Consider the following 15,403-nt stretch of genomic DNA (forward strand, 5'->3'; position numbering starts at 1 on the left):
AGTTCTTCTTTTCTGGTTGATGCTGTCCACTGTAGCTGTGAAGGATGTCAAGGTGCTCATGGAGAATGGGAGATCGGACGGTTTGAGCAGCCCTGACCAGGAGGACGACGACACCTTACTGCACCTGGGAACGCACAGTAGCATCCTGGACGACCACAGCCGCACCGACTCTGCACTGCCCGAGGTGAGTGACCACAGCCCTGTTGGTCAGGACAGGACAGGACAGGGGAGGGGAGGGGAGGTCAATCTGAAATTCTTCCCAGGAGAAGAATGATCTATGCATCGTGCATAGATTTGACACAGGGGGCCACTCGATGTATAATATTTCACGTGATGATAAACGGCTTCTGATGTCTAAAATAGTTCCTCTTAACACATTCCGTTCGTAAAACGCCTCAGGACGTCTTAAGGATTAAAACCGAGCTGAGCCTTAGACGTCGGTGGACGTCCTAGCGCTTCCTCAATGATACCGGGCGAGATAAGAATATTCAGATTTTTTCCTATTTTCTTTTTGGCCCGTTCGCCTTTCGGCTGCCTTATGCTACGCTCTGGGCTCATATTAGCTTACCGTTGACTTGCATGTTAGCGCGGCGGAAAGAATGACTCGTATCTCCTAATCCAGGGCGCTCTCCGTGGTTATGAACGGATCGATATGCTGCCGCTTCATTTCTGCTCCTTATCCGTCTCCCCCGCAAAATATGAACGCTTTTTGGATCATATATCGTATAAATTAAAATGATCGCAATGTAAGCTAGCAATGTAAAGTCAACTTTTTTTAGTAGATTGTTTCCGGGTCATGGCTTTCAGAGTAAAAGCGCTGAGACAATCCCGGCCACCCAGAGCTCCTATTTTGAAGCACTTCCGGCACTGATAGTGTTTAATAAGCTGAATGAACTGCTCTCTCAGGTAAGGAGTAAATCCTCTCCTTTACTTCTGTGAAATAAAGATGATTGTGATTGGTCCCTGGGCTCTCTCAGGTGAGGAGTATGTATTGTGATTGGTCCCTGGCCTCTCTCTCTCTCTCTCTCTCTCTCAGGTGAGGAGTAAATCCAGCGGCCTGTGCTTCAGCGACGGCAAGTGTCGCATCGACTACATCCTGGTGTACAGGAAGTCCAACAGCACGCAGGCGGAGAAGAGGGAGGTGTTCGAGAGGAACATCCGCGCCGAGGGCCTGCACCTGGAGAAGGAGGCAAGGAGAACGCACGCTGCTTAAATGACTTGCTCTTCCGGAGTACACACTAAACTCCAGTACTTGACACAATGTTTTAGGGCGCTTTCACACCCAAAGTTCGCTTAGAAGGTCCGGATCAAGGACCAAATATTTGCATTTTGATTTTGGTCCGTTTGGTGTTCACACTGGACTTTGTAAAGCGTACCAAATATGTAAACAAATGACACGTGGACATGTTAAGCGAACCAAATAGTGAGGGGGAAAAGAACATCTAGGGGAAATCACTGTCTACAATTTTTGGGGCAACCTTCAGTCACACAGAGAGAGAAGAGAACAGCAACATGACAGGCAGCAACAACTTGCTATTGCATTCATTCTTATTAATTATTTTATTAGCCAAATAAGAGCAACAGATGAACAGAGGAGCAGGTGTTTGAACAATAATGTGCTTGCTGCTGAATGCTGATGCATAAATTCACAGAGACGTATAGCCTACAACAAGGTATCCCCGATAAAAAGGACTTTTCTTCCATGTGTGCACCTTCACCCATGTTATTTCTGCGCATCAAATCGGCGCCGCGGCGGGCATTTCCATGTCATCTTATGGTTTGGTCAGTTGGTTATTGAGCTTCAAGTCAGAACAGCTCCGCTGCAGCTAATTGAGTTGACCTCGTTTTACGTCTTTTGCTATAGTGATGTAATCAATTAATCATTTGGGACCACCTGTGTATAGCTTATTTAACATTGGCTTTTTCTCGATACCTGCGGCCTGCGCGACATGGATGATTTTAAATATTTCTCTGTCTCTGCGTCTCTCCCATATAAATATATGGGTCTCTCCCCATGTGCGTGCGCGCCCACACACACACACACACAAAAAAAGGAGGGGACACGAGTTGAAAGAGAAACTCGCATGAAGACTCATGCATCGCAGATTCGCATGCTTTGTCATAACTTTGCGTGGCGGCGGCCGGCGCATGCTTAAAATAAACAGATCTACAAACTTACATCGTGTGCCATACCGTACACCATTCCATGTCGATAACTTGTACATTTTGCGCATGTGAACCTCGTATGCTGCGCTGCGCCTTGACATATACTGTATGCGTCTACTATTAAAATCAGACTGTCAGCTGTCATATGATCCCCGTAAAAAAATACATGCTTTTATAACTATAATTATTAATGCAGCCTCACAACTGCCGACGCCCGACGGCTATTTTGCCTATCGTCCTGTATTTGGTCCTCTATAAAGTCCGAATGCGTTCACACCAGTAACGAAGCGCACCGTGGTTCGTTTGGAAGCGAACCGAGTCCGGCCTTTTTTAGCGGACCATGGTTCGTTTCTTTGATCCGCACCAGAGTTCGTATGCACGTTCACACCAACCGAACCAAAGGGGTAAGCGGACCATGGTTCGTTTTAAACGAACCAAACATGTCCGGTGTGAAAGCGCCCTTAGTCTAGTTTTAGTGGACTAAATATCATCTGATTTTAGTCGACTAAAATCTACAGTTGATTTTGTCTACAAAAAAAGTATTTAATTTGGAGGGCCTTGATGGCGTCGTAATGCAGCGATTTTATACTTTGTTGCATGCTGAGAATAGCAGATCTACAAGCTCACAACTGTTAGTCGATCTAATGTTAGTCGACTACAAGTGAAATTTGCTCTGTCAAATGTGTGCTTGAGTTAGTATTCATTAGAAAAAAGAAATCACACCCGTGTGAAGTGAGGGGCACTCTTATCATTATACATCATCTCATGAACAACTGAATTTATGTGATTGGTTGGTTAAATTTATGTCACATTTGGTGGACATTTGACCTAATTTCTCCTTTCATTGTCAATGGCAAATATTGAGACATGTGAGGACAAAAGGTGTGTATATAGAGCGTCGCAAAACGTTTTTTTTTCTTCTTTCTATTTATTTGATCAGCCCAAAACATTGTGTTAATTGTCATGATTTGTCACAACTCGAGTTGTCTTTGTCCGCAGCGTAAACGTCTTTAAATAAATACTTTTTGAAAAGTCTATGAGGAAAAGGAATGGGGAATTATTTTCCGGGTGTCTCTCGAGGGGGCGGGACTGCGACGCTCTATTGGAGGGGCTAGCGTCCCTCAAAAACCACACCCGTGTGAAGTGAGGTGCGCTCTCACATTCCGTGCTCAGCCAATCAAATCATCACAAATGTCATTCCGGCCAATCACTTTTGGCGTCTTCACTTTTCTGCCCTCACTTTTATCATCGTGCAGCCACATCACAAGCCAATAATTGTATTTACACAAACCCAGAAAGCTGGGCATAGGAGGTGCTAACGCCCCTCAAAAATATCAATGCATTGCTTAACATTTTGACCAAAAACTAACAAAAAAAATATTTTCAAGGTTAAAACATATATATAAATAATAGTAAGAATCGACTGTCAGCCAATAATTTGTACACTGTAGTGCAGTGGTCCTCTAGGCGGACCGCGACACATCTCTCTGCGGACCCTGGAGAAATTATAGAAAAAAGAGAATAAAGTCACTGCGACCGCGAGTTGAATTATCTGTTGTAATAATAATTAGACTCGCGGTCGCAGTGACTTTCTTCTCTTTTTTGTTCGTTGTATTTGCTGAATGAGGAGCAACGCAACCTGTGTATTATGGGCCAGCATGTCCTGATGACAATGTTGTGCTGACTGGCTCACGTACTGGCTGTTAGCTGGGGTCGCAGTGACACAGTCACACCTCCGCATGCAGCACGCATCAGCCCAATACACAACCATTCAAACTAGGCATGTAACGATATATCGTATATCGATATCGTTTTTCAAAAATAAGGGGGGCTAGTGTGTGATGTGAAATGTGAGCTTTAGTCATATTCCATCATATTCAAGTGCTTTTGAAGAGAAATGATAGTCACTTTCAGTAGTAGAGCACTGTATAGGGGAGCTGTGTGTGTCTGTGACTGTGCCCAGGTGATGATGGTCGTTGATTCTCATCAAGGAAGGCAATTATGTTTCTGCACTGGTGCTAACCGTCAGGCTGGCCTAGGGGCCCAGACGGTTGAGCTAACCGTCAGGCTGACTCAGCAGCCTCTAGGGGCCCAGACGGTTGAGCTAACCGTCAGGCTGGCTCAGCAGCCTAGGGGCCCAGACGGTTGAGCTAACCGTAACCGTCTGGGCCCCCCAGTGCAATCTTGGCTCTCACTTTCCCTGTCCATGGAAGAGCGACACTGCCATGGAATTAAATTATATTTGATACACAGAAGGTACAAGAAACTTGAAATTACAAGTGGTTGTTAACAAAATTAATAACAAGTTGTTTCTAGTGTCTCAATCTCTCTCTGGAACAGATTTCACATGAACGAGACCTGTGAATTAATAAGGGGAAATTAGCTTAAGTTATGGCAAATCTGGAAAAAACATGCTTACCACTAGCTTTCTTCACAGATGCGGTCATAAAGGTGTCTACTATCACAGAAAAAAATCTTCTAACCCAACTCCCTTAGGAAACTTTGTGACAGCTGCTGAAAGTTGGGGTACCATCCAATATAAGGCAAAAAAATCCAAATTTCATTATACTTTAAGTAGCATGTGACATGTCAAACTAGGGGATTTTCATGATGCTGAATCAATTGCAAGCTTTAGTTTTGCACAAAAACACTCCTTTGCCTAAAAATGCCCATAGCCGTCATCACAAATGTGATGAGGTCAGCACATTTTGGGCAAGTGGCTATGGCCAAATTTATATAGTTTATTTATATAGCACATTTCACACGACAAGCGAGGACTCAATGTGCTTAAATGAAATACAATACATAAGAAACAAAAATCTATAATTATTTATATTTATTATTATTAAAATGCAACAATTAGTTATTTTAAATAAAAACATTTCACAATCTAGCTGAAAGTTAGTGAAGACAAGGTCTGCTAAAAGGATAAATCCAAGAGGAAAGCCTATTGTCTGCAGGCTGTTATAATATAATATGAAATTACAGTTGTGATCAGATCATCAGATCAGCTTTGCTTCGCTGTGTGAGCCTTTTGGATAACTGGCCAATGCCAAGGCTGATTTATATATGTGAGCATAATATTTCAGGATTTAGTACCGTCCGTGACACATGCCTATTTACAACCTAAGCTTACGTTGTAGTTTTGCAAGGTCTGACAATTTAATTTAGTTGTAGTGTAGTGTAGTCAGTGTGGCAGTACAGCTCCTGACTGGAGTGCTGTCATTCATTCATAAAACCAACGTGAATGTAATGACGACATGATGATCTTAAACCATCTGCCAAAGAGCGCTACCATGAATACTGAGTAATATAGCAGGCAGTTCAGTGCACTTGCTGTGTGTGTGTGTGTGTGTGTGTGTGTGTGTGTGTGTGTGTGTGTGTGTGTGTGTGTGTGTGTGTGTGTGTGTGTGTGTGTGTGTGTGTGTGTGTGTGTGTGTGTGTGTGTGTGTGTGTGTGTGTGTGTGTGTGTGTGTGTGTGTGTGTGTGTGTGTGTGTGTGTGTGTGTGCGTGCGTGCGTGCGTGTTAAGCAACTAGTCGACTATTCAACTAGTCGACTTTTTTTGTATTTTGTAGGCCTCAAGATCAGTTAGATTATAGTTATAGTCACCAATGTACACAGTTTTATAAATGTACAAATAATAGGTAGTTAAACAACCAGTCGACTAGGCAACTAGTCAACTATTAACAATGTGCAATGTGTACAATTAACAATGACTAGAAGTGAATGGGCCTAGTGTGTGTGTGTGTGTGTGTGTGTGTGAGCGAGCGTGTGTGCAGTAACATCAAGGTCATCGTTTTCTGGAACGTTCCAAAGGGAAGCCGACGCTCCTCCGTGCTCTCCTTGAAACAGTCCCACTTGTACCTGCATGGTTTTCTGTAGCATGGAGTTACTGTACACGGATATATTTTTAGGCTCTTTCTTTCTTTCTGCCATGGCAGCGTCTTCGTGTGCCATACAAGCGACTCTATCTGTTTAATCCATTTTGGGCGGGAACCCCTTTTGGTGTTAGCATTATGTCATGCTTTAGCTATTGAAAAATAGCAGATCTACAAGCTCATAGCGTGCCACTCTGTGGCGCACTATGAGCTTGTAGGTCTGCTATTTTTGAAAAATCGAAGAACGACTGACATAGAAACAGGACTGCAGGAGAGGAAGAAGTTTCACTGACATCAGGGATCTCCATATATGGGCTTAATTGCGACAGCAGCAGGTCGCATTTACTATGACATCATCAGGGATCTCCATCCCTGATGATGTCACGTGATGTCACGAGACCCATGGGCACCATATACGTATGGGGGCTTTCATGTACATGTAAAAAATTGCATTGTACTGTACATTGTACTGTTTATTGAAAATGTTTTAAAATTATACTAGGCCTAATTAAACAAAAAAAGTAAATAAAGGGACCCATAAAAATGTGTCCGTGACTCATAGATAGATAGATAGATAGAATTCTTTGGCAGTTTAAGACTTTCTTTTTTTAGAAATGTTTAAGAATCGCCAAATGGACTTAAGACACAAAAAAAAGTCATCGCCTGGGCCCCAACCCTGTGTTTGGGAACCAGTGCTCTAGACTTGGTAAATTGGACACGAGTTGTTGGCTCTGCTTATCAATGTCAAGGTCAAGGTAAACTTTATTGTCCACAAGGGAAATTTGTCTTGGGCTTTCACCCCACACATAAAACATCAAAGACAACAAAAATACATTACAGAGGAAGACACAACATTACACAATTGCACACATGATGTGGATCATCTAGCCTCACACAGTTACCGCTGTTTCAGAGCCTCGTTCAACATCTTGGTTGATGCTGGTGTACAAACGATTTTTTTTAATCTGATGTACTTCCACTTTGGTCTTTGTATCTTCTCCCAGAGGGCAGAAGTACAAACTCGCCATTTAAAACATGGGTAACATCACTGACGATGTTTTGAGCCTGTTTTAATGTAGCCTGCTCATAAATGGACATGTTTTACCGTCTGCACCAAATCACTTCCCCAGAAATAACTGTGACGTGTCATGATGAGCTTTTAAATCTGATAGTTTTTGGCTAATGTTCTCCCTGGATATTATGGGTGCACGTGTTTAAGTTAAGTGTTATTGAGCATTATATATCTGCTGTCGGGAGGAAAGCTCATAACTCCAAAATGTTTTTTTTCAGGAAATGAAAAATATGCATTTTTCAGGAAATTAAGAAAACCTTATATTTTTTTTTAATCAAAGCAATACAGCCTCATCAAAGTTGGTGTTGTAACTTTATATTATTGTTAATTTACTTCCATGGGAGGGGGAGAGGTGGTGGAGTTAGTTGCAGACATTTTGAGGGTCCAATGGAGTTAAGTGTACAAAAGTGCTTCAATAAAATAAATGGGTCATTTAAAACGTTCATGCATAAAAAAAAGATGTGACATCTTTATGTGACATTTTGTGTGTGTGCGTGTGTGTGCGTGTGTGCCTCTCCACAGTCGTCCTTAACGAACAGTGACGTGATCTTCGTGAAGCTCCACGCTCCGTGGGACGTGCTGTGTCGCTACGCAGAGCTCATGAACATACGCATGCCGTTCAGGTGAGTGGACACAACGCTGCCCCCTAGTGGACAGAGCTCATGAACATACGCATGCCGTTCAGGTGAGTGGACACAACGCTGCCCCCTAGTGGACAGAGCTCATGAACATACGCATGCCGTTCAGGTGAGTGGACACAACGCTGCCCCCTAGTGGACAGAGCTCATGAACATACGCATGCCGTTCAGGTGAGTGCACACAACGCTGCCCCCTAAGTTGTGAGCTTGTAGATCTGCTATTTTCAGTGTGAAATGACTTGTATCTATTTATTTGTTGACGAAGTTGTCAATATATTTAGTCTTTAAGTTTTAGTAATCATAGCTTTTTAATTTAGTTAAATTTAGTTTTTGTCAGTGAGCAAAGGTAGGCCGACGGACATTTTTCGCCATAGTTTTAGTCGACGAACTCAACACTGGTGGAGGAGGCGATGATGGAAGTTTATCTAATAGGACGTGTTTCTAGAGAGAGAGAACTATCAAGTGTCTGAATCATGGGTGAGTGGGTGCAGCGTTGTGACTCACTCAGCCCGTTGTCACCGTTACAAATCTCATCGCTGCATAATTATCTTGCCTCCTGAAAAGTCTTACTGTCTTGTCCTTCTCTGAAGTTTCACTGCAGTATACATAACTACATATATGGTTTCCTCTGGTGGTGTGAATGCCACAGAAAAGTAATGTAAACATTGGTCATAAACCACCCTTTCAATAACATTTTTAATTACTTGCGCAAGCAGAGCGTGCAAGTATTGCGATCGGCTCAGTATGTATGTCGGTGTTGTCCACCGGCCAATAAGGGACCGCCATTCTTGATGACGTAACACACGCACGTGCAGAAGAATGGTGGTCCCTTATTGGCTGTTGATGGTGACGTAACTAAGGTACATTTCAAGGTTTGTAGCAGTACTTGCGCACTCTGCTTGCGCACAATTAGGCCATGCATAGCCTACTTGTGTGCAGAGTGCATTCCTAGTTTATGATATATTCTCTCTATTATTAAAGTTATTGTAGCGGTCAATTTGTATTTGCAGGGTGGGGGTCGCGAGACATGGCAGACATGGCAGACAGACGCAGCAGCCATCTGAGGAGTTAGGCACCGCTCAAAAATGTTATAATTGCCTGTCCTGGTTCCAAGCTATAGGAAAGTGGTTCATGAATCAAACGAACAAAGCCCTCCAGTGTGTGTGTGTAGTGTTTGTCAGCTCAGCAGTTTCATGTTTTCCAGTGACAACAACCTCCTCCTATGGGCAGTGCTTTATGCTGCACATTGATTCCAGAGGAGCCACCAAAGGCTCTGCTGCTGTTTTATTATTTGGGATTTTATGTTGTGGTCTTCTGGGGGGACAGCTGAGGAGAGAAAATAATACTACTGCCCTACAAAGCCAACGTGCAGTAACTACAAAACAAAAAAATGGCTGATATTGGGTTTCAAATAAGTGATATTACACTAATTAGTGTCCGTTGGCTAATGGCTATATAGGCAAGCAGACCATTTTGTTATTGCACTCCAGTGCTTAAATCGTTGAAAACGGTTACATCTGTTACATTTTCCCGATGTTATCTGAACTTCTTGATTATGTTTGGTTTTATTGCTTGTTGTTGTACACCTTGCATCATTACATTGTCTTGTTTTAATTTGATTGATTATATTGTGTTCTCTGTACAGCACCTTGTAACCTTGTTTCGAAAAAGGTGCTTTATAAATAAAATTTACTTTCTTACTTACATTCCTTGTGCAAATCGACCCAGTCCACCCATGGTTGCCATACTGCGGCATACTATTGCAAATGTGGCTGGATCGGGGGCTGTAAATTAAGTTATTATTGGCTTAATCCATATTAATTGTATTTTATTATTATTATTAGTAGTGGTAATGATAGTAGTGGTGTTTCCATTGCCATTATTATCTTTACTAGACTATATAGATCTGTATACTGTGCATTTATTATTTATGAACTGCTCAATCCTATTTATGACCTGCTCAATATTTCAGGAGGAAAATCTATTATATGCATCGAAGGCACAGGTTTATGACTCGGTGAGTGGCAACCTCATACTTTATAGATTTTTTGATTTTCATGAAACAGAAAATTGCGTGTATAAATGTATTAAAAACGCCAACTATGCAACTATGCAGTGTTGATTTTGACAGCAAATTTAGATTTTTGTTTTAGTCTTTTGAATAGTTTTAATTTAGTTTTAGTCACATTTTAGTCACCCGGAATGTCGTAGTGATAGTCTAGTTTTAGTCGACTAAATATCATAAGGTTTTAGTCAAAAAATATAGTATTTTGGCGGGCCTTGATGCCGTCGTAATGGCTGATTTTACACTTGCTGAAAATAGCCGATCTACAAGCTCACAACGTGTCGTAGCGTGGCGCATTGTGAGCTTGTAGATCGGCTATATTCAGCAGGCAACTGCATGTAAAATGACTCACCGGTATGTCTTTTACTTATACTGGATCTCTTGTCCACTAGTCCCTTACTAACATTTTGTTGACGACATTGTCACTATATTTAGTCTTAGTTTTAGTCATCATAGCTTAGTTTTCATTTAGTTTTCATCAGTGGAAAAAAGGTAGTCGACGAGTCACGCTTTTAGTCGACAAAAATCAACACTGCAACTTTGCATAATAATATGCATTAATTTCTAATCTAAACGTTTGATCTCAGGATGGAGAAACGGATCAACAAGCTACGCGGCTGGCTTCCCCGCAAGCCCATGAAGTTTGACGAGAACCTGCCCGAGCTGGAGGAGAACGAGAGTTTCACCGCACCGTTCAGTCGCTCCAGAATACACCAGTGAGTTTTATTTATTTTTTCGTTGGTGAAAGGCCCTTTCACCAACCCCACCTAGGGTATGAGCAGTTTAAAAGGAACACTTATCTCTGTATTTGGGTCCTCACTAATGCTCGCTGTTTTTAGTGCCATTTTGGTCTTCTGGCACTGCATCTCAGAGGATAGATACATTCACAGGTGACGTCATCGGCAGGGACGTCTCTAGAGAGGCACGGAATTGTTTGCTCGTCATGTGGAGTATATACTGTATATATCTCTAAAAGAGAAAACCAGCACTCACGGATCTCTCGTTTTAAGGCACTTTTAATTCATTTAATGGGTGGCATCAAGGGTGGACTGGCCACAGGACCTACCGGTCATATTACCGATGGGCCGTGACTGTAGGGGGCCGCGCGCAAGTTATGATATGATTAGGCAGGCAAAGTGAGTGACAAATAAACCCTCTTCTGTCTTCAATCGTTTTGCCAGCATTCTTGTGAAAGCAACAAAGGGTTGCGTAGTTGTCTGTTGGTTTGTATCATTTATGTTGTTCTGTAAAAGTGGTGGTATTATTAGGGCTTGTTTGTTTGTGTGTGCCTCGACGGAGCGGGCGGTAGTGTTTTTATTATCTGCTCGCTGGTTGTGGTGGGCCGGTGTGGGCCAAATTCTCATGAAAATGACCAGCCCTGGTTGGCATGGTATGCTGCAGAGCAGCAGACAATGCTGATGAAGGCCGGAACACGTTTGTTGTGTCTTTTAGAGTTGTTTCTGTAAAGTTACTTAAAGGGACACTTCACCCTTTTTGCAAAAAAATACATGTTAATGACGTTTAGAAAATTTAGAACACTTTCCTGAGGTTCTTTATGTGTGTAATATGTGGTTTTACATATTTTAGATTTTAGCAGTGAGCCCAGTGTCTCTGATGTCATGGACACTGGGCTCACTTCCTTCCTGGACTACAATTCCCATAATGCTTTGATGCACTGCTCCTCCTTGTGGATAGGGGTAGGGCTGTCTTACTGAGACATGTAGTCCAGGATGTAAGTGAGCCCAGTGTTCATGACATCACTGTTATATCTAAAACCACATATTACACACATAAAGACCCCCAGGAAAGTGTTCTAAATATTCTAAACAACATTAACATGTATTTTTTTTTCAAAAAGGGTGAAGCTTCCCTTTAAAGAAATGCTCGTGTGGAGTATAACCTTTTTTGTACCTGTGTTACAGTTTCATTATCCACAACAAAGACACGTTCTTCAACAACGCCACCAGGAGTCGAATCGTCCACCACGTCTTGCAAAGGATTAAATATGAGGAGGGTAAAAATAAGTTGGGTGAGTTTTTCATTTTATCTTTTTAATATAATATATCATTTTATTATTATGGTTGTCTAACAAGTGCACAAGTACCACGCAGGAACCATTCACACTAGAGCCCGGGTTGGGGTGGCCACACTCACTTTTGACTTGAGAGCTACTTTCAGAATGACCTGCTCAAAGTCAAAGTCGTACGATTTGTCACACACGTTACTGCAGTGAAATTGGTTCTCTGCATTTGACCCATCTCATGGGAGCGGTGAGCCGCAGCCAAGGAGCGGTGAGCTGCAGCCGCACACGCGGGTGTGTGTGCGTGGGTAAGGCTCGGGAATCATTTGATTAGTAGATTTGACCCCCTAATTTCCAACCCTTTGATGCGACCCCCTAATTTCCAACCCTTTGATGCTGAGTGTCAAGCAGGGAGGCATTGGGTCCCATTTTTACAGTCTTTGGTATGACCCGGCCGCGGGGATCAAACCCCGACCTCCCAGTTTCAGGGCGGACACTCTAACCACAAGGCCACTGAGCTCAACAAGATCTACCCACCAGTGTTGTTTTTGGCAGCAAATTTTGATTTTAGTTTTAGTCGTAGTCTCTTCCATAGTTTTAATTTAGTTTCAGTCGCATTTTAGTCACCTGGAATGTTTTAGTGTTTAGTCTAGTTTTAGTCGACTAAATGTCATAAGATTTTAGTCGACTAAATCCACAGTTTTTTTAGTCGACTAAAATGTGTTTTGGCAGGCCTTGATGCCGTCATAATGATTGAAAAATAGCTGAAAATAGCTGATCTACAAGCTCACAACGTGTTGTGCTGCGACGTGTCGTGTGCTTGTAGATCTGCTATTTTCAGCATGCAAGTGTAAAATGACTTATACTGGATCTCTTGTCCACTAGTCCCTGTCTAACATTTTAGTCTAGTTTTTATTTGTTGACTATATTGTCAGTATATTTAGTCTTAGTTTTAGTCATCGTAGCTTAGTTTTCATGTAGTTTCCATTTAGTTTTCGTCAGTGAAAAAAGGTAGTCGACGAACATTTTTCCTCTTATTTTTTTGCCACAACAACACTGCTACCCTCCCAATAAAATATTATCCCATTGCTGAAAACAGTTAAAAAATGTACCTGCGGCGCTGTCGTTTACACACACACACACACACACACACACACACAGACAAACAGAGGGGGAAAATCTTTGTAAATGCTACCGACGTTGACCTTGAAAACAAAGTAGGCCTATTGCATTTTGGGTTTGAGATGACAGGCCCCTTTTGATGTCAATCAATCAAGTCACCTTAATTCAAGTGACAGCTGCCAAAAATAGTTGTATTTATATTTATATTATATGCGTGTGCATGTGTGTGCTCGTGCGCATGTGTGTGTGTGTGTGTGTGTGTGTGTGTGTGTGTGCGGGTAAGGCCTCTCCATATTACACTGAGGGCGCCCACATGGTCGGCGGGGGCCAAACTTTGCCCTTGACGTGTGTGTGTGATTGAAAAGCAAACTGCTTTGAAAGCTTGAAGAAAAGAGAATAGAGATCACGGTCGTTATTCTGGTAATGGCGGTGATCGCTGTGTTTGTGTGTGGTGCCGTACGTCCTGTAGCAGCTGTTGTTCGACTTGCTTTGATCTCGCTCCATCGTTCACGCTTCTCTGGTCTCACGCAGGGCTTAATCGTCTGCTGGGCAATAATTCCTATGAGGCAGCGTTTCCTCTCCATGAGGTAATTAATTTAAATTTTATTAATTGACTCACTTCTTTTCCTCTCAGACCGAAAGCTTGCAATTAATCTATTGATTGTGCAAAGATTTGAGTGCAGAGAGCCGAGCTGTGAGCTCTGTTGTTTTGTTGGTAGTTCTCTCCAACTTAAGTAGTAATCCATTCCTGGCTGATTGTTTTCATATCATATACAAGCCTACTGTACTGCCAACTGTACGTGTTTTTTTCTCCGTCACCGTCACTCGTATAGGTGCGGTGGGCGGCGGTGGCACTGACCACATTCAAGACAGATTTGCTTTGGGAAAAGCATGCCCCATAGCCATAGGCTCATATTATGCTCAATGGGGACAACTACAGTGTGTAAATACTATTACTATCGGTTACTATTTATTACTGTAGTTTGTTCAACAAGTTAGATTGCAGACGTCTCATCGCTTAAAGTAAAGTATAGAGAGTTCAAAAATATCAAAAATGTAACGTTTGATTAATGCCCTACCACCTGCACACAGGCAGGGCCATTGATGTGTTATTAACTTAACCCATTTTGGGCGGGAACCCCTTTTGGTGTTTTAAACATTATGTTATAATTTAGCTATTGAAAAATAGCAGACCTACAAGCTCGTAGCGCGCCACTTGGTGGCGAGCTACGAGCTTGTAGATCTGCTATTTTTGACTATCACTGACATAGAAACATGAGGTATTTCAGAAAACTGAAATATCTGCAACCAGATCTTATTTTAATGATCTTTTTGGGGAAATGTTTGGGCTGTCTTATACTGAGACAACATGTAGTCCAGGAAATAAGTGAGCCCAGTGTCCATGACATCATGAAGCCCATGGACACTTTGAAATACCGTACTAAAATATCTATTACCTACATAAAACCCCCCAGAAAAGTGTTTCTTGTCTCCCCAACATCATTAAAATAAGATCTGGTTGAAAAAAGGGGTGAAGTGGCCCTTTAACGTAGTACTGTGTGTATGCGTGTCCGTATGAATCCATACCTCTTTCCCCTCCTGTGTGTTTCGTACTGTATATCCATCTGTGGTACGTGGTGTGTGGTGTGTGGTGTGTGTGTGTGCGTGCGTGCGGTGTGCGTGGTGTGTGTGCGTTTGGACAGGGGAGCCACCAAAGCAGAAACTCAGTGCGGACACATGGAGCCGACAACACGCGCCATCTGCTCTACGAGTGCTGGGCCTGGTGGGGGGTGTGGTACAAGTACCAGCCACTGGACCAGATCAGGTACTTTAGAGTGCTTTTTCATTTTTCAAGGACTCCTAAATTGACATTCATTAGCCTGCGGACCCCCATTTGAAAATATTTGCCAGGGAGCCCCATTTGAAAATATAACCCATTCCGGGGCGGGAACCCCTTTTGGTGTTAGCATTATGTTGTGCTTTAGCTGTTGAAAAATAGCATATCTACAGATCTACAAGATCTACGAGCTATTTTTGAAAAATCGAAGAACGACTGACATAGAAACATAGGCTTTTTCAGAAAACTGTCAGGATGTAGAAGACATTTTTAGAATCTGATCTCAGGTCAGAATGCAGGTTAAATAACGAAAGCATGTATGTTGTCTGATGTTGAAGTCGACGATGCGCTCCTCTCTTATAGAAAGTACTTTGGGGAGAAGATCGGCCTGTATTTCGCCTGGCTGGGCTGGTACACGGGCATGCTGTTCCCTGCCGCGCTGGTGGGTCTGCTGGTGTTCCTCTACGGCGTCTTCACCCTGGAGCACTGCCAAGTCAGGTAACGAAAGCACGTATGTAACGAACACTGGTACACGGGCATGCTGTTCCCCGCGGCGCTGGTGGGTCTGGGCCAAGTCAGGTAACGAAAGCATGTATGTAACGAA

General features: G+C 42.6%; 1 protein-coding gene across 1 annotated transcript in view; it reads left to right on the forward strand.

Annotated features, from left to right (window-relative positions):
• The window catches only part of LOC310853802 (anoctamin-4-like), a 59,311-nt gene that overhangs the window by 102 nt on the left and 43,806 nt on the right, over positions 1-15,403 (forward strand). The window contains exons 2-10 of the mRNA XM_083758264.1: positions 36-184; positions 1,037-1,189; positions 7,640-7,740; positions 9,728-9,772; positions 10,408-10,536; positions 11,743-11,849; positions 13,494-13,549; positions 14,666-14,787; positions 15,163-15,297. Coding sequence (XP_083614390.1) covers positions 59-184; positions 1,037-1,189; positions 7,640-7,740; positions 9,728-9,772; positions 10,408-10,536; positions 11,743-11,849; positions 13,494-13,549; positions 14,666-14,787; positions 15,163-15,297 — 974 coding nt within the window. The 5' untranslated portion in view covers positions 36-58. The remainder of the gene's footprint in view (positions 1-35; positions 185-1,036; positions 1,190-7,639; positions 7,741-9,727; positions 9,773-10,407; positions 10,537-11,742; positions 11,850-13,493; positions 13,550-14,665; positions 14,788-15,162; positions 15,298-15,403) is intronic.

Source organism: Protomyctophum parallelum (assembly GCF_964188405.1).
Source record: "Protomyctophum parallelum genome assembly, chromosome: 22".
Lineage (NCBI taxonomy): Eukaryota > Metazoa > Chordata > Actinopteri > Myctophiformes > Myctophidae > Protomyctophum > Protomyctophum parallelum.